Source organism: Tauraco erythrolophus, chromosome 27, assembly GCF_009769465.1.
Source record: "Tauraco erythrolophus isolate bTauEry1 chromosome 27, bTauEry1.pri, whole genome shotgun sequence".
Lineage (NCBI taxonomy): Eukaryota > Metazoa > Chordata > Aves > Musophagiformes > Musophagidae > Tauraco > Tauraco erythrolophus.
The window spans coordinates 4,582,500-4,603,070 of NC_141491.1; the positions used below are offsets into that span (position 1 = coordinate 4,582,500).

General features: G+C 57.4%; 1 protein-coding gene across 1 annotated transcript in view; it reads left to right on the forward strand.

The window, feature by feature from the left end:
* Positions 1-6,442: 6,442 nt before the first annotated feature.
* Positions 6,443-20,571, forward strand: part of SCUBE3 (signal peptide, CUB domain and EGF like domain containing 3) — a 35,455-nt gene continuing 21,326 nt past the window's right edge. The window contains exons 1-4 of the mRNA XM_086627186.1: positions 6,443-6,545; positions 16,081-16,203; positions 17,189-17,314; positions 20,387-20,521. Coding sequence (XP_086483312.1) covers positions 6,443-6,545; positions 16,081-16,203; positions 17,189-17,314; positions 20,387-20,521 — 487 coding nt within the window. The remainder of the gene's footprint in view (positions 6,546-16,080; positions 16,204-17,188; positions 17,315-20,386; positions 20,522-20,571) is intronic.

Sequence of the window (20,571 nt, forward strand, 5' to 3'; positions counted from 1 at the left end):
ACGGGTCTGGGTCCTGGAGTTGAAGTGGTGTCACTGGTGTGGAGTTAACCCTTGCCTCCTCGCGCCGGCCCCGGCACTAACGGCAGGCGGAGCAGGCAGCCCCCTTCTTGGCAGCGAGCGCTTTCGCCGAAAATACGGACATATCCACACTGAGAAACCCTCCGAGTTGGTTTTTTCAAGGGTGTTAAGTACGAGGTGTCCCGACAGCTAATGGCAGAGATGTGTTTCAGGCCTCAGCCTGAACTCTTGAGCTTGATTTTCCCTGCGTGGGATGTAAAAGACGTTTCAAACAAAGCACCTGCGCCAAAGCCGTGCCAGGGATGAGGTTGGCACAGATGCACAGGGCACTGCTCGATCCGTCGGGGTGTGATCCAGCGCACCCCAAAAGACCCCTGTTGGCTTCAGTCGCTGTAAGAGCTGCTCCTGGGGTATCTTCTGTAGGACAGATGATACATCACTCCTTAAAGCTCTTTTAATCGCTTTCCTTCCGACCCAAAGCCCCTTCCTTCTCCACCCGCATCCTGACAATTTGCCGGTGGATGTACATACGCTCATGGAAAAGCAGGATGAGCTAAAAGCTGTACGGAGCGTGGAACAAGTCCTGCCAGCGGCGCAGGGTCCCACTCACCAGCAGCAACGACACTGGTGTAATTATACACGCTCCAGTACGATTTCCCAGTAATTATTCTGGAATAAAAGTCTGCCTATTTCTGTAAGAGCTTATGTCACTTGGAAAGCTGTTATAAATTCAGCTGGAAAAAGGGACCCTTATTCTGGGATAAGTGTGGTTAGTGGTTAGCTGGGAACGGGGCTATTCCTGGCGCTGCCATCGACCTTCCTGGTGACGCCGGGTAAGTCACCTCACCTCAGTGTGTGTCACCTTCTCCTGCTGCAAACTGGGAATTACAAACAACGGTTTGCTCCGCACGCAGCGTTTTAGGAAGCTCCATGACACTGGAAAAAACGGTGTCACAGGGTGACAGGCAGTCATTTAGTGGGACTCAGGGCTTTTTTACCCCCCTTGGAGGCATCTTGATAAAATTGTAGGTTAGGGAAGTGAGGGATGTAGCCGGGAGCTGGTGATGGCGACTGGCTGAGTCGCCGGAGCCTTGGGCCGTTGGCGTGTTACTGGGAATGCAGTGTTTTCCTCTCCCGCTTTAAAAATAGTCTATTCTGTTCCGAGTTTTAGACCGCACCCCTCGCTAGGGCATCGCAACATCTCGGCTGCGGTTTTCTCGGGCCGGCTCCTTCCCGCGGGCAGCGTCGGGGTGCGGTGCCAGGGTCGATCACCCCGACTGCCGGGTGCTCTGGATGCCGCGAAGCGGTCGGGTCCTGCCTTGGACCGGCCGTGTTGTGCCTTTGGTCCTCATGGACTGGACGGGAAGGGAAATCTCCTGATTTGCAGCATTGCGACCTCTTCTTCCTCCAGTATCTCTGCCTGATTCAATAGCTGGTTCTGTGATCCCTGAGGTCCTTTACAGGAGTTTCGCTTCTGCCTGTTACTTCGCAGCAGCTTCTTGCTCAGCCTCAGGATCACTTTGGCTCCAGCATCATGCAAATATCATAGAACCACAGAACAGTTTGGGTTGGAAGGGACCTTCAAGATCATCTAGTTCCAAGTCCCCTGCCATGGGCAGGGACACCTTCCACTACTCCAGGTTGCCCAAAGCCTCATCCAACCTGGCCTCGAACACTTCCAGGGATGGGACAGCCACAACATGCACGGTCAGAGCTGGAGATGCGACTTGTTCGTAGCATATGGCATTAAATTTATGCTGGAGATGGGGAGATCTAGTTTCAAAGTCGTTTTTTCCTTTGCACAGATAGTGCAGGGTGCCTCACAGGCCAGAATTTCTCTGCTTTGCCGAAGCAGCTGCCGCTTACGGAGCAAACAGACCAATGTGCTGATGCCGAGAGGCAAAGGGAGAGTCTGGCCCAGCGTGTTCCTGTGACTTCCATCCCTGCGTGAGCACCAGAGCAGGGCTCTCCGCTGCTCCGGATTGGGCTCCAGCCAAGGAGGCAGAGGGGAAAAAGCTTTTTGCGGCCCATTAGTGCTCCCCAGAGCCGTCCAGCCCCTCTTGTAATAAAAGTGGTGGAAGCCACAGAAACATTAAGGCTGGTCTGCAGAAGATGCTTGTCTGCAGAAGATGCCAGCCCACCTCCCAGCTCCATGTCCCTTCCCAGTGACTTTGCCAGAGCCGCTGACCCTCGTGGCAGCCCCGGCTGCTGGAAGTCCCTCCGGGAACGCAACAACAAGCTGGCGAGGGCTGGTCCCTCACCCGTCCCCGGCTTCCTCGGCAAAATGTGCATGGGAGGGTTGGTTCCAAGTGCAAATGTGTGTGTGCTGATGGGAAATGAATTGCCTCTTGCCCCGAAGCCTTGCAGCTTGAGGAAAACAACGCGGGGTCTAGGAATGACCTCATATTGCCTCCCAGGGAATGTTTTGCCAGATGAAGGGGGGGAGAGGCAGCATCAAGACAGCACAATGTATGTATCTCTCTCCCTGTGTAAACATCCCTGTAGCTGCAGAAACCTCTTAAAACCCTGAATGAGAGGAGAACAGCTGCTTTGATCTGTGGATGTGGTTGTTATTTTCTAAGTGCGGATCCGTTCTTTTTTTAATTTTGCTTCAAATTAAAAAAATGCCTGTTGTGATCTTTTGCTTTTATTTCTTGGCTAGGGACCGGAGCAGGGTGCAGTAAATTTTCATGACTCCCCATGTAACCGTTTCAGCATGGTCGCCAATTCCTCGCCGGCTCTTCAGCGCCGCAGCACAATGGACCGAATCTTCTGGCCCTACATGAAGCCAAAGCAAATGGATTTTGCCCAGAAGTGCACGACGGGGAGTGGAGGCAGCGAGGAGGAGAGTCCTGCCACCTCCTTCCCGGCCCAAAACACGCACACACACACACACACACGTGTGTGCACACACAGCTCGGGCTGGCAGGGTTGTCCCGATGCCTTTGAAGGGCTCCGGAGAGGGCTCCCGGGGACGGATCCGTGCCAGCCCCGCACCGCGGCAGCAGGAGCTGGTGAGGAGGCACCGGGGCCGAAGCGCTGGGCTGTCTTGCAGGCGATTTAAGTGTGATTCATGGCCCTCCCTCCAAACTCCCTGTGTGATCTCGGGAATCTCCATCTGCCTGACTTTCCCCATCTGCGTGCCGGGCAGGGGGATGGCCCCGAGTTCGGAGAGGCACCGCAGCGCGCGCAGCCCCAGGACCTCCATCAGCTCTTCTTCGGCTCAAGCAGGCGGCATGCTTTCAGAAGAAAGCAACATTATATATATATATATTTTTTTTTTTAGGGAGTTTCTGAGCATCAGCAGCCTACCCCAACCCCGCTGCTTTGCCGTGGTGCTTTACGACCCCTTTGGAGGAACCAGGCGTGGGGCTCAGCACCTTCGCTCCCCCTGGCACAAGCGATGCTGCCATTGCCTGAGGACCTGCCCTCCATGGTGAGATCCACCCCCGAGTGCAAGGCACTGGTTTAACTGGGAGTGCTAACCCTGGGCACGAGCGAGGAGTTTGCTCATCCCCCGTGCCGTCACGTGGCTGCCCGGTGTTTTGGCGTTTCGATTACATACGATACTGTGTATTTAAGACTGGTCTATGGGTGTTTGTACTAATGCGTAAACCTGTAATTTAGAAGCTCGGTTATAAATCAACATCGCTGAAGGTCTTGTCCCTCACGCCTTGAGATCGGTCTCCAGATTTAGAAGACAGGTTAGAGGGAAAAAAAAATAGAGGACTGTTTAGTTTTCCTCTGGTTATGATGATAAAGGATCACGGGATGGGATGTGAGCGTGTCCTGCTCCGAGGTGCGACAGCCGGGCACAGGGATCCACCGGTGTAAGGGAGCGGAGAGTTTCCGTTGTGACTCTGCTCTTACAGCAGCTCTAGGAGAGACTCGTGTTTAAATGGCAAATCCCAGCCCAGAAAGAAAAGCGGTGCCCCGGAGGGTGGTGGCATCCCACTAGCGATGTTCTCAGCTTGTGCCAGGATGGGGGCTGCAAGGACCAGGGCCCCTTCCCGCTCGGCACCACAGGCGAGGAGGAGCAGCCTTCGTCCCCAAGAGCTCCTGGCACAGACTGGGGCTGGCAGGAGAGCCAGGAGCCTTCTCCAGCAGCAGTGCCGAGCGGGATAGCACATTCCCACTGGTGGGTCGTGGTCCTCTCCCGATACATTCATGCCTCTGCATTCATATTTTTATATATAAAATTCTTTTACAGTTTTCATAATAATTTCTGCACCTTTGCCCCTTCCCCGGCTGCCCTGGAGCCTGGCTGTGCCGGGGGTGGTTTTGCATTACCGATTTGGTTCAATACAGCGTAGCAGAGATGTGAGTTATTGGGGCTGGTCATGTTGGTGCAAGTCCTCTTCTGCTGGATTTCTTGTCCAACTGGGCTATGGTGGAGGCAGTTGTCCCTGTTGAGAAACCCCTTTTAACTCTGGTGGGCTGGAAGCTGCCTTGAGCTGAGCTGCCAGCCAGGCAGGTGAGAGCCACGCAGCCTTCCCTGGCTCCGGGTCACCTGCAACCACCGTGCAATTTGAACGTTGGCGGTTTGCTTTGGGTGTACTGGGCATGTCTGTGCATCCGTCCTTCAGGTGATGCTGGTCTCCTGCTCCCCTGGAAGGGATTGGTTCCCACATGGGTTTAGGACCCCGATGCTTTGCGTGGGAGACCCGCTGGTGGCAAGCAGAGCTACGTGGGTGCGGGACAGCTCCACGGGGCCAGGAGGGAGAGCCTTGCCCTTGGCCTCTGCCTTTGCAAAGACCCAGTGTGCCCACGAGCTCCTGGTTTCCATCCATGCTGCTCTCCCGGGCTGGCTATGCTGCATCTGTCCTGTCCAAAGCAGACCTGCCCTTGCAGACCTCTGCCCACAGGGAAGGGCCCTGTCCCATAAAGGGCAGCCCGAGGGTTATGTGTTTTTGTAGGGAAAGCGTAGCTAGACCTGGGGACTCCTCAGCATCCTCCTGTCCAGCTGTGGTCCCTCCCCTCCTCTCTGCAGCAAGACAGCAGCGAGTGCTTTGGTTTAGCTGGACGTTTTTCATCGCCTCCAGCCCCCTTTATAGCATATTTACAGGTTATCAGGACAAAAGGGGATCTGAGGAGCTGCAGGGGCAGGACAGTGGGCTGGGAAGACCCTGTGGGCAGGATGACTCCGTGGGCAGGATGACTGCTGGAGCCATGGGACCCCACGTCCCTGGATGGGTGGTATCAGTGCACACCTTCCTCCCAACCCTGCTCCTGGCTCCCAGCCTTATCTCCCACTGGAATTCCCTGGCTGTCAATGCCGCTTCTGACTCAGGGAAGAGAAACACCCAGAAGAGAGATGGTGCCAGCAGCTGCCAGCGCAGGGACAGTCATGGGGTGCAGCAGAGGGTCCCCCTGCACCCCTGGGGTGCCAGCTGCAAGGGTTCAGGCTATGAGAGAATCCTGCGAGCAAACAAAAAAACCCGGAATATTTCAGAAAGGTCTTTTTCTTCCCCCCTCCACCTTTAATTCCAGTCCTCCCTCCCCACCTCTGCCTTGTGAACAGCAGAGCACAGCACCCCAAGACGCTCCCGCAGCCGCCGAGCCCAGCCAGCTCGTGCCATCGGCAAACTTTTTTTTTTTTTCTCCTTATATATATTTTTTTCCTTCCCCTTTTCTTTTCCACCAATTCCCTTTTCCCATGCCGTACGCCTCCCTCTAAACCCCCTCCCTCCTCCCTTGCCACCACCCCAAGCCCTCGGCTGGCCGAGGGGCTGCGAGACGCGGGGTGGGTCTGGGGGTTGCGGGGGGCTTTGCATTGATGCATTGATCGCCCATGGTCTCCGCCTGACCTCCCTGCTCCCAGGGAAGCAGTCTCCATGGCTACTGGCCCTTCTCCTCCAGCGCAGACTGTAAATTCCTGCAGGCAAAGCCCAGCCTTGGGGGTGCGAGGGGGGGAGCCGGGAAGGAGTAACCAAAGCCAAATAGAAAGAAAGAAAGGCTGGGAGAAAAAGGGCGTTGCTTGGATGGGGCTCTCCTTTCCACTCCCCTTTCTCAGGTCCCCAGCACCAGGGCAAGGCGCCTGCTTCCCCCCTCCAGCGCTGCTGCCTCCTGCTCCTGCTGCTCTCTTGCAAAACTGGAATTGGCTGGGATTATTTAAGGGAAAAAAAAAAAAAAAGAAGGAGAAGGGATCAGAGCAGCAGCCAGAGAGAGGGCGATAGAGTCCACTTTCCTCCAACTGCCCTGGGTCTCCTTCCCTCGCTCTCTCCTCTTCAGCAACACCAAGAGCCCCAAACTGGACCCAGAGCAGCTTTTTCCATCAGTTCAGTTCCCTTCCCTCCCTCTGTCTCACACACGGCAAGAAGCGAGCCCCTTCCTCCTCTTGATTTCCCTTCGCGTGCTCAGCCTCTTGTTTCCTTTAAAGCACTAGAAATCCCCCCCCACTCCCCCTCTTTGCCCCCACTCCTCCATGCAGACTGGGATTGCAATGGGAGCTTTGCAGATTGCTGGATTTTCCATCCTTTTCTTTCTTCACCACTCTGGAAACACGCTGGCGAATAAAGCCAGTCAAGGTAAGAGAAAAATCTTCCCAGCTCGAAGGTTTTGCTGTTTGATGGGTGTACTGGGCAGCTGAACCCTCCTCTTTAGATCTGGGGTTTCAGATGCAGGCTGGAGATATTAGCGGCGATAGCAACAAATAGAGGAGGGGATCTGAAACGTTGCTCGCAGATATTCTTGCCTGCTGCCTTGGGTTGGGTTTTTTTTTTGTAAACTCTTGAACAAGTTGCGTGTCTTACACTTTATTTTTTCCATCCGGAGTCTTTATCTCAAGGCAAAGAGGCTGCAGGGGCAGAAAATGAGGGTGGGCAAACAAGTCTGCCCCCATCACAGGGAAGATTGCTGTTTGGAGGGGCTGGGGTGGCTTTTCTGGTTTTTTGAGGGGGTTTTGGTGTCTGGGAGATGGGGATAATGCCGGCGGCGGGGCGAGGAGGGCTCGCTTTGGGCTGGGCGGGAGGGCAGGGACGGCGGAGCGGGGCTCCGTACCGCGGCGAGGTCGCGTCCGCGTTTGTGTGTTTTACGGAGGCGCGGGTGGAATCGCCAGCGCCGCGCCGGGGGGGTGTGGGCTGCAGAAAACTTCGGGGAGCTGAACGCAGCAAAGCCCGAAAAAGACGGGAGCTCTTTCCCTGTCTCTAGAGCAGAGAGGTGCATCCCACCGTTATCAGCTGCGGGCTTTTCTGTTTCACCTCTCCCGTCTCGAGCCGGAGTTTCTCCTTCTCCAACGTACACGTGTAGCTTTATGTATGGTCTATCTATACCTTAGCTTTTCTATAGCACCTCTATATGTAGCTGGGATTTTGCTCCATACACACGCGCCGGAGCGCGCGCGCGCGCCCAGACACACACAGCCCTACGTGCGTGATCCCCTCGGCTGTCTCAAAGGGGTTTTTTCTCCCTAATTCACCGCTGTCCATACAATCCGTTGGGTTTTCTTTTGTTGTTGTTGTTGTTTTCTCCCATAGCACTTCACAGCGTGTCAGGTCTATCAGAGCCAGCTTTGGCTCTTGTTGTAGTAGCCGCGTGTTGAGGCGGACGGCGAGATGCCGCAGAGCGCGGATGAAACGCGGGAGCGCGGGATACAGGGATACAGCTAAAGATCTCTCGGCGGCGGGAGCAAGGGGCGTATTTCAGCCGCGCATGGTCGCCCTGAGCCCTGTCACCGACAAAGTTCGAAGGAATTTCAAGGCTATTGTCTTATCTGGCTTCAAGTGTTTTTAAAACAATAGGCGACTTTTCAGGAGGGCACGGGGGAGATTTTCCAGGGCAAAGGTTTGGTAAGAAGGCGTCCAGCTTTCACGTAAAGCTTTATGATTTAGGCTTAGAAAGGAATGCTTAGGTTTTTATCCCCCCTCAAATTATCTTGAGTGTATGCATTGCTTTCATTTCTTATCATAATATTTATTTATTAAGGCCTTTTGGTTTCCAGTTCCATTTAAGCCTGAGCCAGAATTGCATTAAAATAGCAAAGTAAAATTCCATCGTGCAGAGACTTGACAGATCCCTTCGGGGAAGGAGAGGGGTGGAGTGGGGGTGGAGAGAGGTGAGCTCAATCCTGTGCCGGGATAAATCACCCACCGCACACCCGGGACGGTGCTGGCTCCTCCCGGCCCCCGGCGAAGGCACTGAGCGGACCCAGGGGGGTCCGGCTGCTCTGCAGCCAGGGGGGGTTTGGGATGGAGACTTGATCCCCAAAGGTGCTGCTGAGGGGTCTCGCGAGGTGGGGAGAGAGAGGCAGACGTAGAGGGATGAAGGTTGCTGCCCACAGGGATGCTGGGGGGCTGCGAGGGCTCCAGGCAGGGGTGGACCCAGTCCTGTTTGGATGAGGCTGAACTCACGGACCCGGCGTCACCAATGGCAGATACACCCCGTGCTTTTCCCAGGAACCCACTGTCGCCTGTTTTTCTCCACACACAAGCATTGTCAAGCTCTTTGAAGCCACCCTGTGCACCTGGGCCATGCTTTAGTAGGATGCTTCCGAACAGCAACGGGCATCCCACCTGCATCTGCGGGGTGATGCCCCGAGGACGGGGTACACATCACCCCTCTGCCTCCACCAAAGCCACTGCCCTTTCGGGCGATAGCCACCCTCGTCAGGTGACTGTCACGGGCTGGGGACAGCTCCTCTCCTGTTGGACGGGCTCGTTTTGCTGTGACAGTGGTGCCCTGTGGGTAGGGCTTGCTGGCTCCTTCCTCATGCCCAGTTACCCCGGGAAGTTTAGTCTGTAGGGAAGGGAGGATTTAGCAGAGCCGGCCGGGAGGGTGTCTGCCAGAGGACCTGCTTGACTGCTGGGTTTATTGGGTCAGTTTAGGGCTGGGAAAGCTTTCAAGAGGAGAACTGATGATATAAATCCAAATAACCCCTGGGAGGCTCCCGGGGATGAAGGCTCCCGGCGCTCCCCACGCCAGGCTGCCCCCGCGGCCCCGAGCTGCTGCACACCCACAGCTCCTCTGTGTTTTGGGTAGATAATGCCACCCCCTGTGCCATCCCATCATAGAATCACGGAATGGTTTGTGTTGGAAGGTGCCTTCAAGATCATCCAGTTCCAACCCCCCTGCCATGGGCAGGGACACCTTCCACTACACCAGGTTGCCCAAAGCCCCATCCAACCTGGCCTTGAACATTTCCAGGGATGGGGCAGCCACAACGGCTCTGGGCAACCTGTTCCAGTGCCTCAGCACCCTCAGAGGGAAGAATTTCTTCCTCATGTCATACATCAGTCTGTCTGACAGCCTGCCAAGTGGAAGAGCCTGTCCTGAGCTCCCACTGGCAGGGGAGCAGTGCCCTTGCCCACCATCTGCCAGCACTGGTCCCTCCCCGGGCCCTGAGGAGGATGGAGCCCAAGGGCTGGCAGCTTTGCACCCTCCTTTTGTACCAGGCAGTGGCCAGATCCGGCCTTGCCATGTTCCTCTGGCAGCACCCCCATAACTGGAGCCAACGCCGCAGGATTTGCCACCTTTTCCCGCAGCCAAATTGCACATCCCCTGGGATGGTGCTGGGGCAACGGGACTGGGAGGGAGACACAGCATCTCCCCAGGGCACCCTGCCACCCCAGTTCGCAGCCCCTGGCACTGCCACAGCCGCCGCCACCCACCCGGCACGGGGTCCTGAGCGGGACCACAGCCCCAGCCCAGCTCCGTGGTTATCCATGAGGAAAACCAGTCCCTTTGGCTGATGCCACACGGCCGCCCCAGGATGGAGCCGCCGTCCCGCGCGAGGGGCTGGCTCCGGTGGGGATGCACCTGCAGACTTTGCTCTGTCAGGGATGATTTTTTTTAAATTTTTTTAATTTTTTTTTTCCCTAGGAGTCTAAAATTTTCCAATTGCAGCGTGGAGATGCTGTTCGATTCCCCTCCCATCCCCGCCGAACCTCCTCCCCCTTGGCCTCCGCTTTCCTCCCTCTCACGCGTTCACAGTGTGCGACTGTTGTGCCTGTCCCCTCCGCCCCTCCGAAATATGAAATGTAAAACTGTAAACATTTCGACATGCAGCAGTTCAAAGGAGATCTTTGACTGAGGGCGTCTGACATGCCTGTACCGAGATTAAAAAGGGGAAGGGGGGGGGGCAGGAAGGAGGGAAGAAGAGTTTTTTTGTAACTGCCAACAGGAGTATAAATATTCAGACACCTCGAGTCTTCCAGTGCAGAGATGTATTGCCCTCTCCAAACTGCTCGGGAGTTATTTTTTTTTATTATTATTATTTTTATATAGATTTTTTTCCTTTGCAGACGGTCGCACCGGAGTAATCCATTTAGGAAAAAAATATGCATGAATAACCTTAACCTTCACTTTCAAAATTATAAGTCCCCCGAGAGGCTTTAGGAGAAGCCCGGGACGGCAAATAAAGTTTGCTCTGTCTCTGCGGTGCTGGAGGAAGCCCGGCCGGCCGCGCTTTCGGCGAGGCCGTCTTCCCCGCTGGAGATGTTGTGATTGTTGTTCCCGAAGCTGAAAACAAACACACACACGTTTTTAAAGCAAGGCTTGCTCAGCCTGATAAGCCAAAGGAACAACAACAGCAACGACAATTCCCCAGGGATGTGAACGCGCCGTTGGCGTGGAACATCCAACCCTCCTCGGAGAAATCAGTGGCTGGATTGAGCCGAAGCGACCGGGGTTGGCACGAGGAGGTGGGATGGGGATGGAGGGAGCGTTTCCAAGCCAGGGGATGCTGGATCTGGTGGTGGATGTGGGTTCCATCGGGATGACCTGGGCTGGAGCTCGGCGTGGCTCTGCCCTCGTGGGAGTGGGAAGCGTCAATGGGGGGAAAAAATCCCTTTTGGGGTGTCGCCAGCTTTAGGGAAGCAAAACTCGGGGTCTGGGCATGGGGCGATGGGGTCACCAGGCTGGGACACACCCCCCCAGGTCCTTGCTGCAACTTGTGATTCCTCATCCTTCGTCCGTGCTCCGTCATTCCGCAGGGCCAAGCGCTGCGGCTGCATCTAGCGGGTCCCACCCGCTTTCGGGAGAGCTGGGTGGGTGTGCGGGGCGTTGGGCTGGTGCAGGGGTGCCCATCGCGCAGTGACATGCAGAGCCCTCCTCAGACCCAACCCGAGGGACCTGGCACACCATCCCCAGTGTGATACCCCCGTCCCGGCAAGGAGCCATCACTGAGCACCTGAGTCAGGATCTCCGCGTTCGGATGATGCCTCTTGGCTAATTTGCCAAAAGCTGCCCCACAGAGCGTCTTCCTCCCCTCTCGCCAGCCCCTGGCCCCCATCCCCTCCCGGCAGGATGCCAACGGCTGCACCGGAGCCATCCACGGCCGTGCCCCGCGTCCGTCCCATCCCGCCGCGGCGCGGCATGAGTCGCCCTCGCAAGCTCCCCGAGTGAACAAATGATTAATAAACTGCACCACAGTGTCCGAGGTGGTTATTAATACCCTGGTAAAAAAGAGCTACTGAAGTTATAAAGCTTTAATTTGGCATTAAGGCCGAGTGGAAACTCCGCGCGTCTGCCAACAGCTACACACACATCCCTGTACAGACAGGCTGTTAATATATATGCCTATATAAAAATCAAGAATAAAATTAATCTGAAAGAAAAAGCTGAAGCGCTGGCAGAAGAGAGAAAAAGGACGGTGGTTTTGCTAGTTTAGGGGTTTTCTGGTGGGTTTTTGCTGCCCTGTCTCGGCCCCCTCCTCAAATTTATTGCGACTTTCAGCCTACGGATAAAACCATCTTTTATTATTATTTTTTTTCTAAAAACAAAATAAGGAAGTGAGAAAAGAGCCCGAACCCAGGTTCTAAAAATATACGAGCTGTTGCTTTATGCCCCCCTTGCCGGCACATATCTCCGGCGGCGTGATGCCACGGGGCAGGGCGCAAGCGTGGCACATGGGTGCCCACGGGCTCCGCCACCGCCTCCCCCACCGGCCTCGGTCAAAGCCCTTGGCCACACCGGTGGGTGCACGGCGGTCCCGGGGGGGGTGGGTTGGCGGTGTGTCCCCCCCCCCCGCTTTTGGCAAGCTCGAAATGGCAGTGGCGTTGAAACCGTCTGCCTCCGCTGCCTTTGAAATGGAGAATAAAGCTGCAGCTGGAGCGGAACGGGGCCCAACAGCCAGCGCTGGAAAATCCCACCCACAACGGAATAAAAAACAGCGCCCGAGGCGCGGGGCGAGCGCCGCAGCCTCCTGCCCTTCGCCACAACCCCCCGGCGTGGCACGGCACGGCGTGGCACGGCGCGGCGGCGATGCCGGCGATGCTCTCGCCCTGGGACGACGAGCCCTAATTAGCCCCAAAAGGTGGTGGGACGGGGAGGGGGAGCTGGGCAGCAAGTGGGGGCCACTGGACACCGGCAAGACCTCAGGTCCCTGCTGGGACTCGGCATCTTCATCCAAATTAAATCCCCCGTGGTGCCACATCCCTCGGTTCTGGAGGTTTGCGGCACGATGCGCCTGTCTGCACCATCCGGTTTGGGCCTGTTTCAGGCAACTTTGGGTGAAAAAGGGCATCTTTGGTTATTTGTGCAAGGGTGTGGGTCTGCAGGGGGTGCTGGCTGATAAACCCTCCCCAAAAAACCCCTACACCTGGATTTGGGACTTGCACCTCGGAAAGTCCCCCCCGAGCAGGGGGATGAGCGGGGCGCACCCCAGCAAGGATTTTGCAAGAGCAAATAGGGATGGGAACATCAATGAGGATTTTTTTTTAAAAAAAACAAAACAAAAAAATCTTCTCTTCACTTGGCTTGAAAATGCAATCCCTCGCGCCTCGGCGGCGGCTGGGAGCACCTGCAGCACGGCCGCAGGCGGATTTTTTGGATGGAGAAAATTCTCCTGCGGGAAAAGCGGGCTGTCCCGCCGGCAAACCTTCCCTTTCGTGGGAAAACGCTGCTCGCGTTCACAAAAATGCAAAATTTAGTTTTTCAGAGGCTTTTTTTTTTTTTTTTTTAGAATTCACTACATCATTTCCGAAGGATACTTTTAGGAGCCAAAATTTCAGCATTCTGAAATTAGGATTTTTGCCAATCTTGGGGTGGTTCCTGGGGTGCCAAGGACAGTATTTATTCACTCTTCCCACACACACACACACACTTTTTTTCCCCTTTTTTTCCTTTTTTTTTTTTTTATAATCCTGTAACCTTTCAGAATGTCTCCAGCTTTGGAAAAATTACAGAGTGGCAAATTTATAATGTTTTCTTTTGTACTTTTGCTGCTGTGTAATCTTTCCAAGTTAGAGAAGTTTTGAAGTTACAGAATGGAAAAAAAAAAAGAAGATAGAAAAAAATAAATAATATACATGTGCGAGTGGGAAAGGCACGGCATTGTGTTCAGCACCACACAGATGTTGTTCATTGTCTTGAGTTTGAGGGCGCAGGAGGAAAAAGAAATAGAAAATAAACCCCCCCAAAAAAAGGGAGATTTGAGTTTTCTGGCAAAAAGCTGGGAAAATGTCCATGATGTGATGTCTGATGGATGCTTCGTGGTTCGGGCGGTTTTAGGGGAAGGAGATGGGGGTTGATGGATGGTCTGGACTGTTGGGATGCTGGTTCCCAGCTGTACGTTGGGGTGGGTGGCTGGGGTGCTGGGACACAGGGGGGCAATGGCTTTAAACTGAAAAAGGGGAGATTTCGATGAGATCTAAGGGAGAAATTCTTCCCTCTGAGGGCAGTGAGGCACTGGCACAGGTTGCCCAGAGAAGCTGTGGCTGCCCCATCCCTGGAAGTGTTCAAGGCCAGGTTGGATGAGGCTTTGGGCAACCTGGTGTAGTGGAGGGTGTCCCTGCCCATGGCGGGGGGGTTGGAACTAGATGATCTTGAAGGTCCCTTCCAACCCAAACCATTCTGTGATTCCATGACCTGACAACTCTCACCTTGGGACTGTCGACTCGAAATGTTGAGACGTGATTTATAACGGTGGGGAGGGAGGGCTCCGAACCTCGCACGGGCAGGATCGGGCTTTGCAAATTCAGTAAATCCTTGGTTCAGCGTTGGCCCATCACTGCCCACCAAGCAGGGAGCACCCGACATCCCCCACATGTCCCCCCACTCCGATGCCGTGTCCCTCCCAGCACCCGCCTGAGAGCCCCACTGAGGGTCGCTGGTGCCGGAGGCGAAGTCGCCGCGGGCTGCGATGCCCAACGGCGCTCGCCGGTGATGGAGGTGCTTCCTCCTGTGCCAAAAGGCTCTCCAAGCCTGAGAACGCGGTGGGGAAGGATGAGCTCTGCACTCCTGTGGTTTTTGCAGGTTTTTTTCCACCCGGGATTATTTGCACACACTTTTCAGTTTGTAGGATGGGGTGGCCGTGCCCCGGGGTGGGGACGGGGTTGGCAGCCAAATGTGAAGTTTGGCCGGGGAGGAACCAAACCTGAGGCACGTTCACCTCCCCGAAGGGACCACAGCCCCCCAAGCCCCAGCGGGACCCCTGGCACAGGGCGGGCTGCGAGCCTCTCCCCGGAGATGCCATCGGGCACTGGGGTGGTCGCAGCGCGGCGGCACCGTGGCGGGTGCCGTGGGTGCTGGAGGTGACGGTGCCGGCCGGGAGCGGGGTGCTGGTTCCCCGTGCAATCCTTCCGTTGTCTCTGCGGCGGTGGGTCAGCCTCCAGCCGGTGATTAATGGCCCAAGGGAGGCCGTGGTGGCCGCGGGCCATGGCTAATGTCAAATAACAAATATGAATGCGGGCTGTAAATATTTATACAATGTGCAGGCACGTGCCGCCTCCCTGGTGCAAAGGCAAAGCTCTCCTCCCCCCGGCCGGGTGACTCATGTCTCCCGGCAAAAACCACCGGGGTGGCCGGGACAGCGCTCGGGCCAGCAGTCCCATGGCCATGGCCCCTGTCCCGGCAGGGCTGCCTGCCTGCCCGCAGCTTGCAGGGATGTTTCATGTCTTCCGGGACATCCCGGAGCATTTCTGTCCTTGGAGCTGCTGAAAAGCAGAGGTTTTTTAAAGGCAGCTCAGAGCTTTGCAGCCTCAGGCTCCTCTTTAAGGGAAGCTGTGGGGACCCTCAGATCCCCCTTTCCTGGTGGGACCCTCGCTGTCCCCATGGGAGGTGGTGGGGGTGAAGCCCCCCCCCGGAGCAGCGCTGATGCTCCCCACATGCCTGTGGGGTCAGAGCAGGGATCCTGGGGTGCTGTGGGAGCCCTGCCCGTACCCAAGGGGCCGCGGGTGCTGCTCAGCCCCCACCTGCCCCAGCTGCTGTATGCTGGTGCCAGGCATTGACAGCCAGAGAGGGGGATGTGCCCACGCCAGGGGCACCACGTCTCCTTTGGTGCCCATGCAGGGAAGGCAGCAAGCAGCCGAGTGAGCAGCTTCTTGCTCGTAAACCTCCACCCCACACACTCGAGGCTCCTCTGTTTCCCAAATATCATTAAAACCTCTGCTCCTGCGGCCTCCTGCCATGACAAACCCTCGGGCATCACCACTCGAGGCCGTCACCAGTGCGCGATGCTCTGGGTGCGATGTCCCGGGTACCACCGCGCTGCATCCCGGATAAGGGGGTCGAGGGGCAAAGACGGATGGGGGGGGGCACGGGGTTTGGCTGTGTCCCTGAAGAAGCCTTGATGTTTTTCCCAGTTCTCCCTCCTGCTTCCCACTCCCAGCTCCCAGGTTTATTTAGTGCGGTCCCTGCTAATTCGTGCACATTCCTCCGCGCCTAAGAATAGAACGCGATGACGATTATTTGGGTGACTGGTCGGCTCAGGAAATGGCTAATTGGAGACAGAGACTTTCACCTCTGCCTGGACTGGCTCCAGCCTGGAATTCGGGCGCCTGAGCAGTGTTTCCTACCCTCAGACACACAAAAGGGTCGAGGAATCTCAGGGTGGCTTGTACAGGAGCAGGGATGCGGGTAATGCAGTTTGGGAGCGGGCCCAGTGGCTTTCCGTGTCCTGCAGTGAGCCCATCACCCGTTGCGTCAGGGCTGGGTGCTGCGAAGCCACTAAGGAGCAAAGCAGCAGCGTTGCTCCCTTGAGCCCTTCTGGTTCGTGGGCTGGTTGAAAAGCTGGAGATCTGCTTGGATTTGGCGATGGCTCCCATGGGGAGACGGGGAGAGGTCGCCATGGCTCCTCCGTCGCTCCCGGGGCTCTCCCCATCGCTCCCCCCGTGTCTCCCCTTGCAGACGTCGACGAGTGCGTGGAGGGCACTGACAACTGCCACATCGATGCCATCTGCCAGAACACCCCCAAGTCCTACAAGTGCATCTGCAAGTCCGGCTACACCGGCGACGGGAAGCACTGCAAAGGTAGGGACACGCCACCGGAGCCCTTCCAGCGAGCGAGAGCCCTGGCAGGTCGGAGGCAGGCGGTGGCTCGTCAGCAGCATCCTCTGCCCTTGCAAAGAGGCTGCTGCTTGTTCACTCCAGCCCATTGCAAACCTTTTATTCCTCTTTTGTGCCCCAAACTCCTGGCCTGTTGACACCACGGTGCCTGGGGATGGAGAGAAGTGTGACCGTCCCTGCTGGCGGTGGTGGCAGCGGTCATGCTCCCTCCCCTGCTCTGCAAAGAGTCTCTTTGGTGAGGCTGGGGCTGCCCAGGCCCAGGAGGGTCACCTGGGGCTTGTTTTAAACAAAGCTGGGCTTTTTCTCCTGCAGGATTTCCAATGCAAAGGTTGCAGAACTGAGTGAGCAGATAAAACATGAGAAGCTTAAAAATAAGATCTAGAGATGGAGATGATAGAGATAGAGATGTAGATAGAGATGTGGATGTAAATGTAGGTACAGGTGTAGGTGTAGGTATATGCTGCTGAGTGGGGCATGGAAAGAAATGGGCTCCTTGGAGGAGCAGCAGCAGGAAAGCAGGAATGGGTCAGGGGAAAAATCCCCGGCTCTGCTCGGAGCAGGTCCAGAGTCGGACGGGCTGAGTGCAAATAGCAGAGGGATTAAGGCACGCTCCAGGCACAGCGAGGTTTCGCCATGGAGACGGGCAGCTCTGCCCACCACCGTCAGGAAATTCCATGTGATTCCCGGCACCCTTTAAGACAGTGGGTGAGCTGGAAGTCCAGGGTCTAGACTGGGGAAGGATGGGGATGTTTTTGCAGGGTGTGGAGGGATGCTGTAGGCGATAACGGAGCTGGGGACCTGCTGGAACAAGCAGAGACAGCAGAGACCCCAGGGCACGGTATCAGCTGGGTCACAAGCACGCTGGAGATGGGGAGCAGCACCCGTGCAGCGAGTTGGCCATCCTCAGCCCGGGCAGCCCCGCAGCTCTCCTGCCCTCCTCTCTCTGCAGACGTCGACGAGTGCGAGCGGGAAGACAACGCGGGCTGCGTCCACGAGTGTGTCAACATCCCCGGCAACTACCGCTGTACCTGCTACGACGGCTTCCGCCTGGCACACGACGGCCACAACTGCTTAGGTGAGGGACGGGCCCCTGGCACACGCCGGGTGGGACGCTGGCGTGTTGCTGCCACTCGGCAGCCCTGGCGCCTTGGGACCAGCCTGCTGGCTTTCTTTGCCGGGCATCTCCCAAGCTCTGACCCCCCTAGACGCATTGCAGAGCTGGGGGACTGTGGTGGCACTGCCAGGGCAGCAAGCTGGCTCACAGTGGATGGGATTGCTCCCCACTGCACGGAGGTGATGCCAGGGGATGCTCTGCGCTGGAAGAAAAACTTGCTCCATGGGTCCATCCATAGACTGGGGGAGGCTGGGGTGACGTGAGACTGGGAGGGTTGGGTGTGGGGATGCTGGGCACCAGTCACAGCCTCCCCATGGCCTCATCCTGCCACGGTGAACGGGCGGGCCGGCAGCTCTGCTCCGCTGCCGAAGGCTGGACCAGCCGGCGGGGCTCACCGGGCCCTGCCGCCCGCTCCGCTCGTGCTTGAGGTCAGCCCTGCACCTGCCAAAATAGATGAGTTAAGAGCAAATATGGTGGGGATGGGAACCAGCGAAGGGACTGGGTAAATAATCCCCGGGCCAAAACAAACCCGGCATCTGCCTACGGAGCGGCCGTGCATCCTCCCCGCCACTTCCCACCGCCCCAAACTCCATCCGGCCGTGGCGAAGCCAAAGCTCCCGGCAGAGCTCCAGGGCCGGCCGGGCTGCCCGCGCCCCGGCACCCGCTTCCTCCCGCGGCACCCGAGGGTGGGATTGCCGGGGCACGAGGCCGCCCGCCTTCCCTCCACCTGGAGCTCGTGCTATTTTCTAATTAGTGTCTGCAGAGGGGTCATTAATGAGCTCATCAGTGGGAGGAGGAGGAGGGGGAAGGGATTATGGACACATACGCTTTGCATTAACCACCATCACCGGGATCTTTGCAGCCTCCTCGGGGAGGGGGGAGATTTACACAGCTGGGAGGAGGTGCGGGCGGCTCTGCCTTCCTCTCCCGGGGGAGGATGAGCCCGAGGAGAAGAAAGGAAAGCTGGGCTCGGCGAGGCACAGACGTCATGTGTTTACAGAGTTGGGCGGGAGGGGCTGGAGGCGGCTGGGGAACAGCGGGGCAAAGGGGGGACTGGGGAGGGGGGCAGCCCTGCTCCCCCCTTGAGCCTTTGCTCAGCTCATCCCGGCATCTCGGCCGTGTTGCTTTGCCGTAGGGATGGTGCCAGTTTATCCCCTGGAGCCCGTTTTCCAGATGAGGATGTCGAGACCCTCTGTGCTCCAGCTGGGTTTGCTCAGCAGCCGCTCTCGCGGGGTGGGGGGCAGCAGGGATGAACCCCAGTGGGTTTTTCCCATTCTCCTTCCCCTCCATCCCAACTGTGCTTTGCCAGCCCTGCCAGCATCCCCTCAGCCAAAAGAAAGAGAACCAGAACAAAGCGGAGGGTCGTGCCCAGGCTTTGCTGGCACCGTGGGCAGCGGCTGAGCCAGAGGGGGATTGGGGTTTGTGTCTGCCGGAGCCCTCCAGTCCCCCCATTGCCCACCCCGGGTGACCTTTTGAACCAGGACAGGAATTCGAGCCCCTGTCCTGACACGGGTCCTGCTGGCTTCTGCCCATCTCCGTTGCATTTAATAAAACAGGTATTAGAGCGGCGGAGTCTTGTTTCAGCCATCGGGTTGGAACGGCTGCCGCCTCATTTTTGTGCGGAGCTCGGAGGAGAAGTCGCAGGATGTTAAGCCCTTGTTGTAAGCGGGGAGATTCGAGGAGAGTTACTGGCATCTGCAGGACGTAGCTTGGCTGGGATGAGCCTTGGAGGAAGCCATGAGCCTCCTGCCATCGCCAAGGACGTCCCGTTTGTGCCCCGCTGCCAGCCCTTGCCTGCCCCGCGGGCACCTGGCTGTGGGACGATGGTTTCAACACCTCCTTTCCAAGGTAGCGCGTTTGTGGGATGCTCCAGGGGCAGCTTCCAGCTGGAGCTGCAGCCCTGCTTGGACTTCTGACATCCCCCAGGGTCGCAGCATCCCCCGCGGTGGGGGCATGGTGCAAGGCGCCCGCGCTGCTCGGGCAGCCACCCGTCCATCCGTTTCTTTGCCCAAAAGCAAGGAGTTTTGGTGCGTGCCGTGCCCGCTGGGGGAGGAGGGCAGCGCTGGGGGGGCCAGGGCTGGGACCCCTCCTGGCGCGTGCCGCCACCAAGCCACTATTCCGGTGTTTCCGGCAGCCGACGCTGGCGGGGCTCAGCTTTCCCCTCGGCCGCCGGCTCTGCAACGCTCGAGTTCACGGGAGGTTTTCTTTGGCACGGGGCCACTCGCTCCCCGGCCCGATGCCGTCGCTTGGCCCCAGCACCGCGGGTGGAGGGGGCAGGGGTGGCCGTGGCGGATGTTTGCCTCTGCCCGAGCCCGACATCTCAGTCGCTCTGGCACCTCGGGGCACTGGCAGCTTCAGCTTGGAGCACTGTCCCCCGAAACCCTCTGGAGAAATCAACAGGCTGTTGCTCTTCATTAAACGAAGGAGTCGCAGGGATGGAGCAGGAGCAGCCCGGGGCGCTGGCGTTGCCGCTGCCATGGGTGCACATCTCGAGCCCCTTCCAGCTTTGCTTTGTTAAACCAAAACAGGCACGACGGCAGCAGAGCCGCCGGGGATTTGAGTCTCCTTACAAGTAATTATCCCGCTCTGGGCTAAGGTTTCCCAGCGCCTCTAATGAAGTGCAGGCATCCCCGGCTGGCGACGGGCTCGCAGGGGCTGGGAATGGGGCTGTGCCGGGGCTGAGCACCCTGGGTACTTGGGGAAAGGGGGCACAGCCTGCCCGGGGGTCCTGGGACAAGGAAAATCCCTTTCTCTGTGGTTTGGCATTCCCATCCATGCAATGAGACCTCTTTTTTGCCCATTGGCCAGAGAAGCTGTATGGGCACAAAGATTACATCCGTGATCCCCCTGAGACCCACCCCTCCACGTGCTTTGCCTTCATCCCCTGCAGCCCTAAAGCGTCTCCTTTTTAATTTTCTAGCTGGGGGATCACGGACGTAAAGCAGAACTGGTTCGTTGCATAGCGAGTCCGTCATGCCCAGTTCCCCGTCCCCTCGGTGCCATGCTCACCCTGCTGCTGCCTTCCCTTTGCAGACCTGGACGAGTGCTCGGAGGGCAACGGCGGCTGCCAGCAGACCTGCGTCAACATGATGGGCAGCTACGAGTGCTTCTGCCGGGAGGGCTTCTTCCTCAGCGACAACCAGCACACCTGCATCCAGCGCCCCGAAGGTTAGTGCCCGGCGTCTCCCTGCCCCGGGGTCCCCTCCGTGCCCTGCATT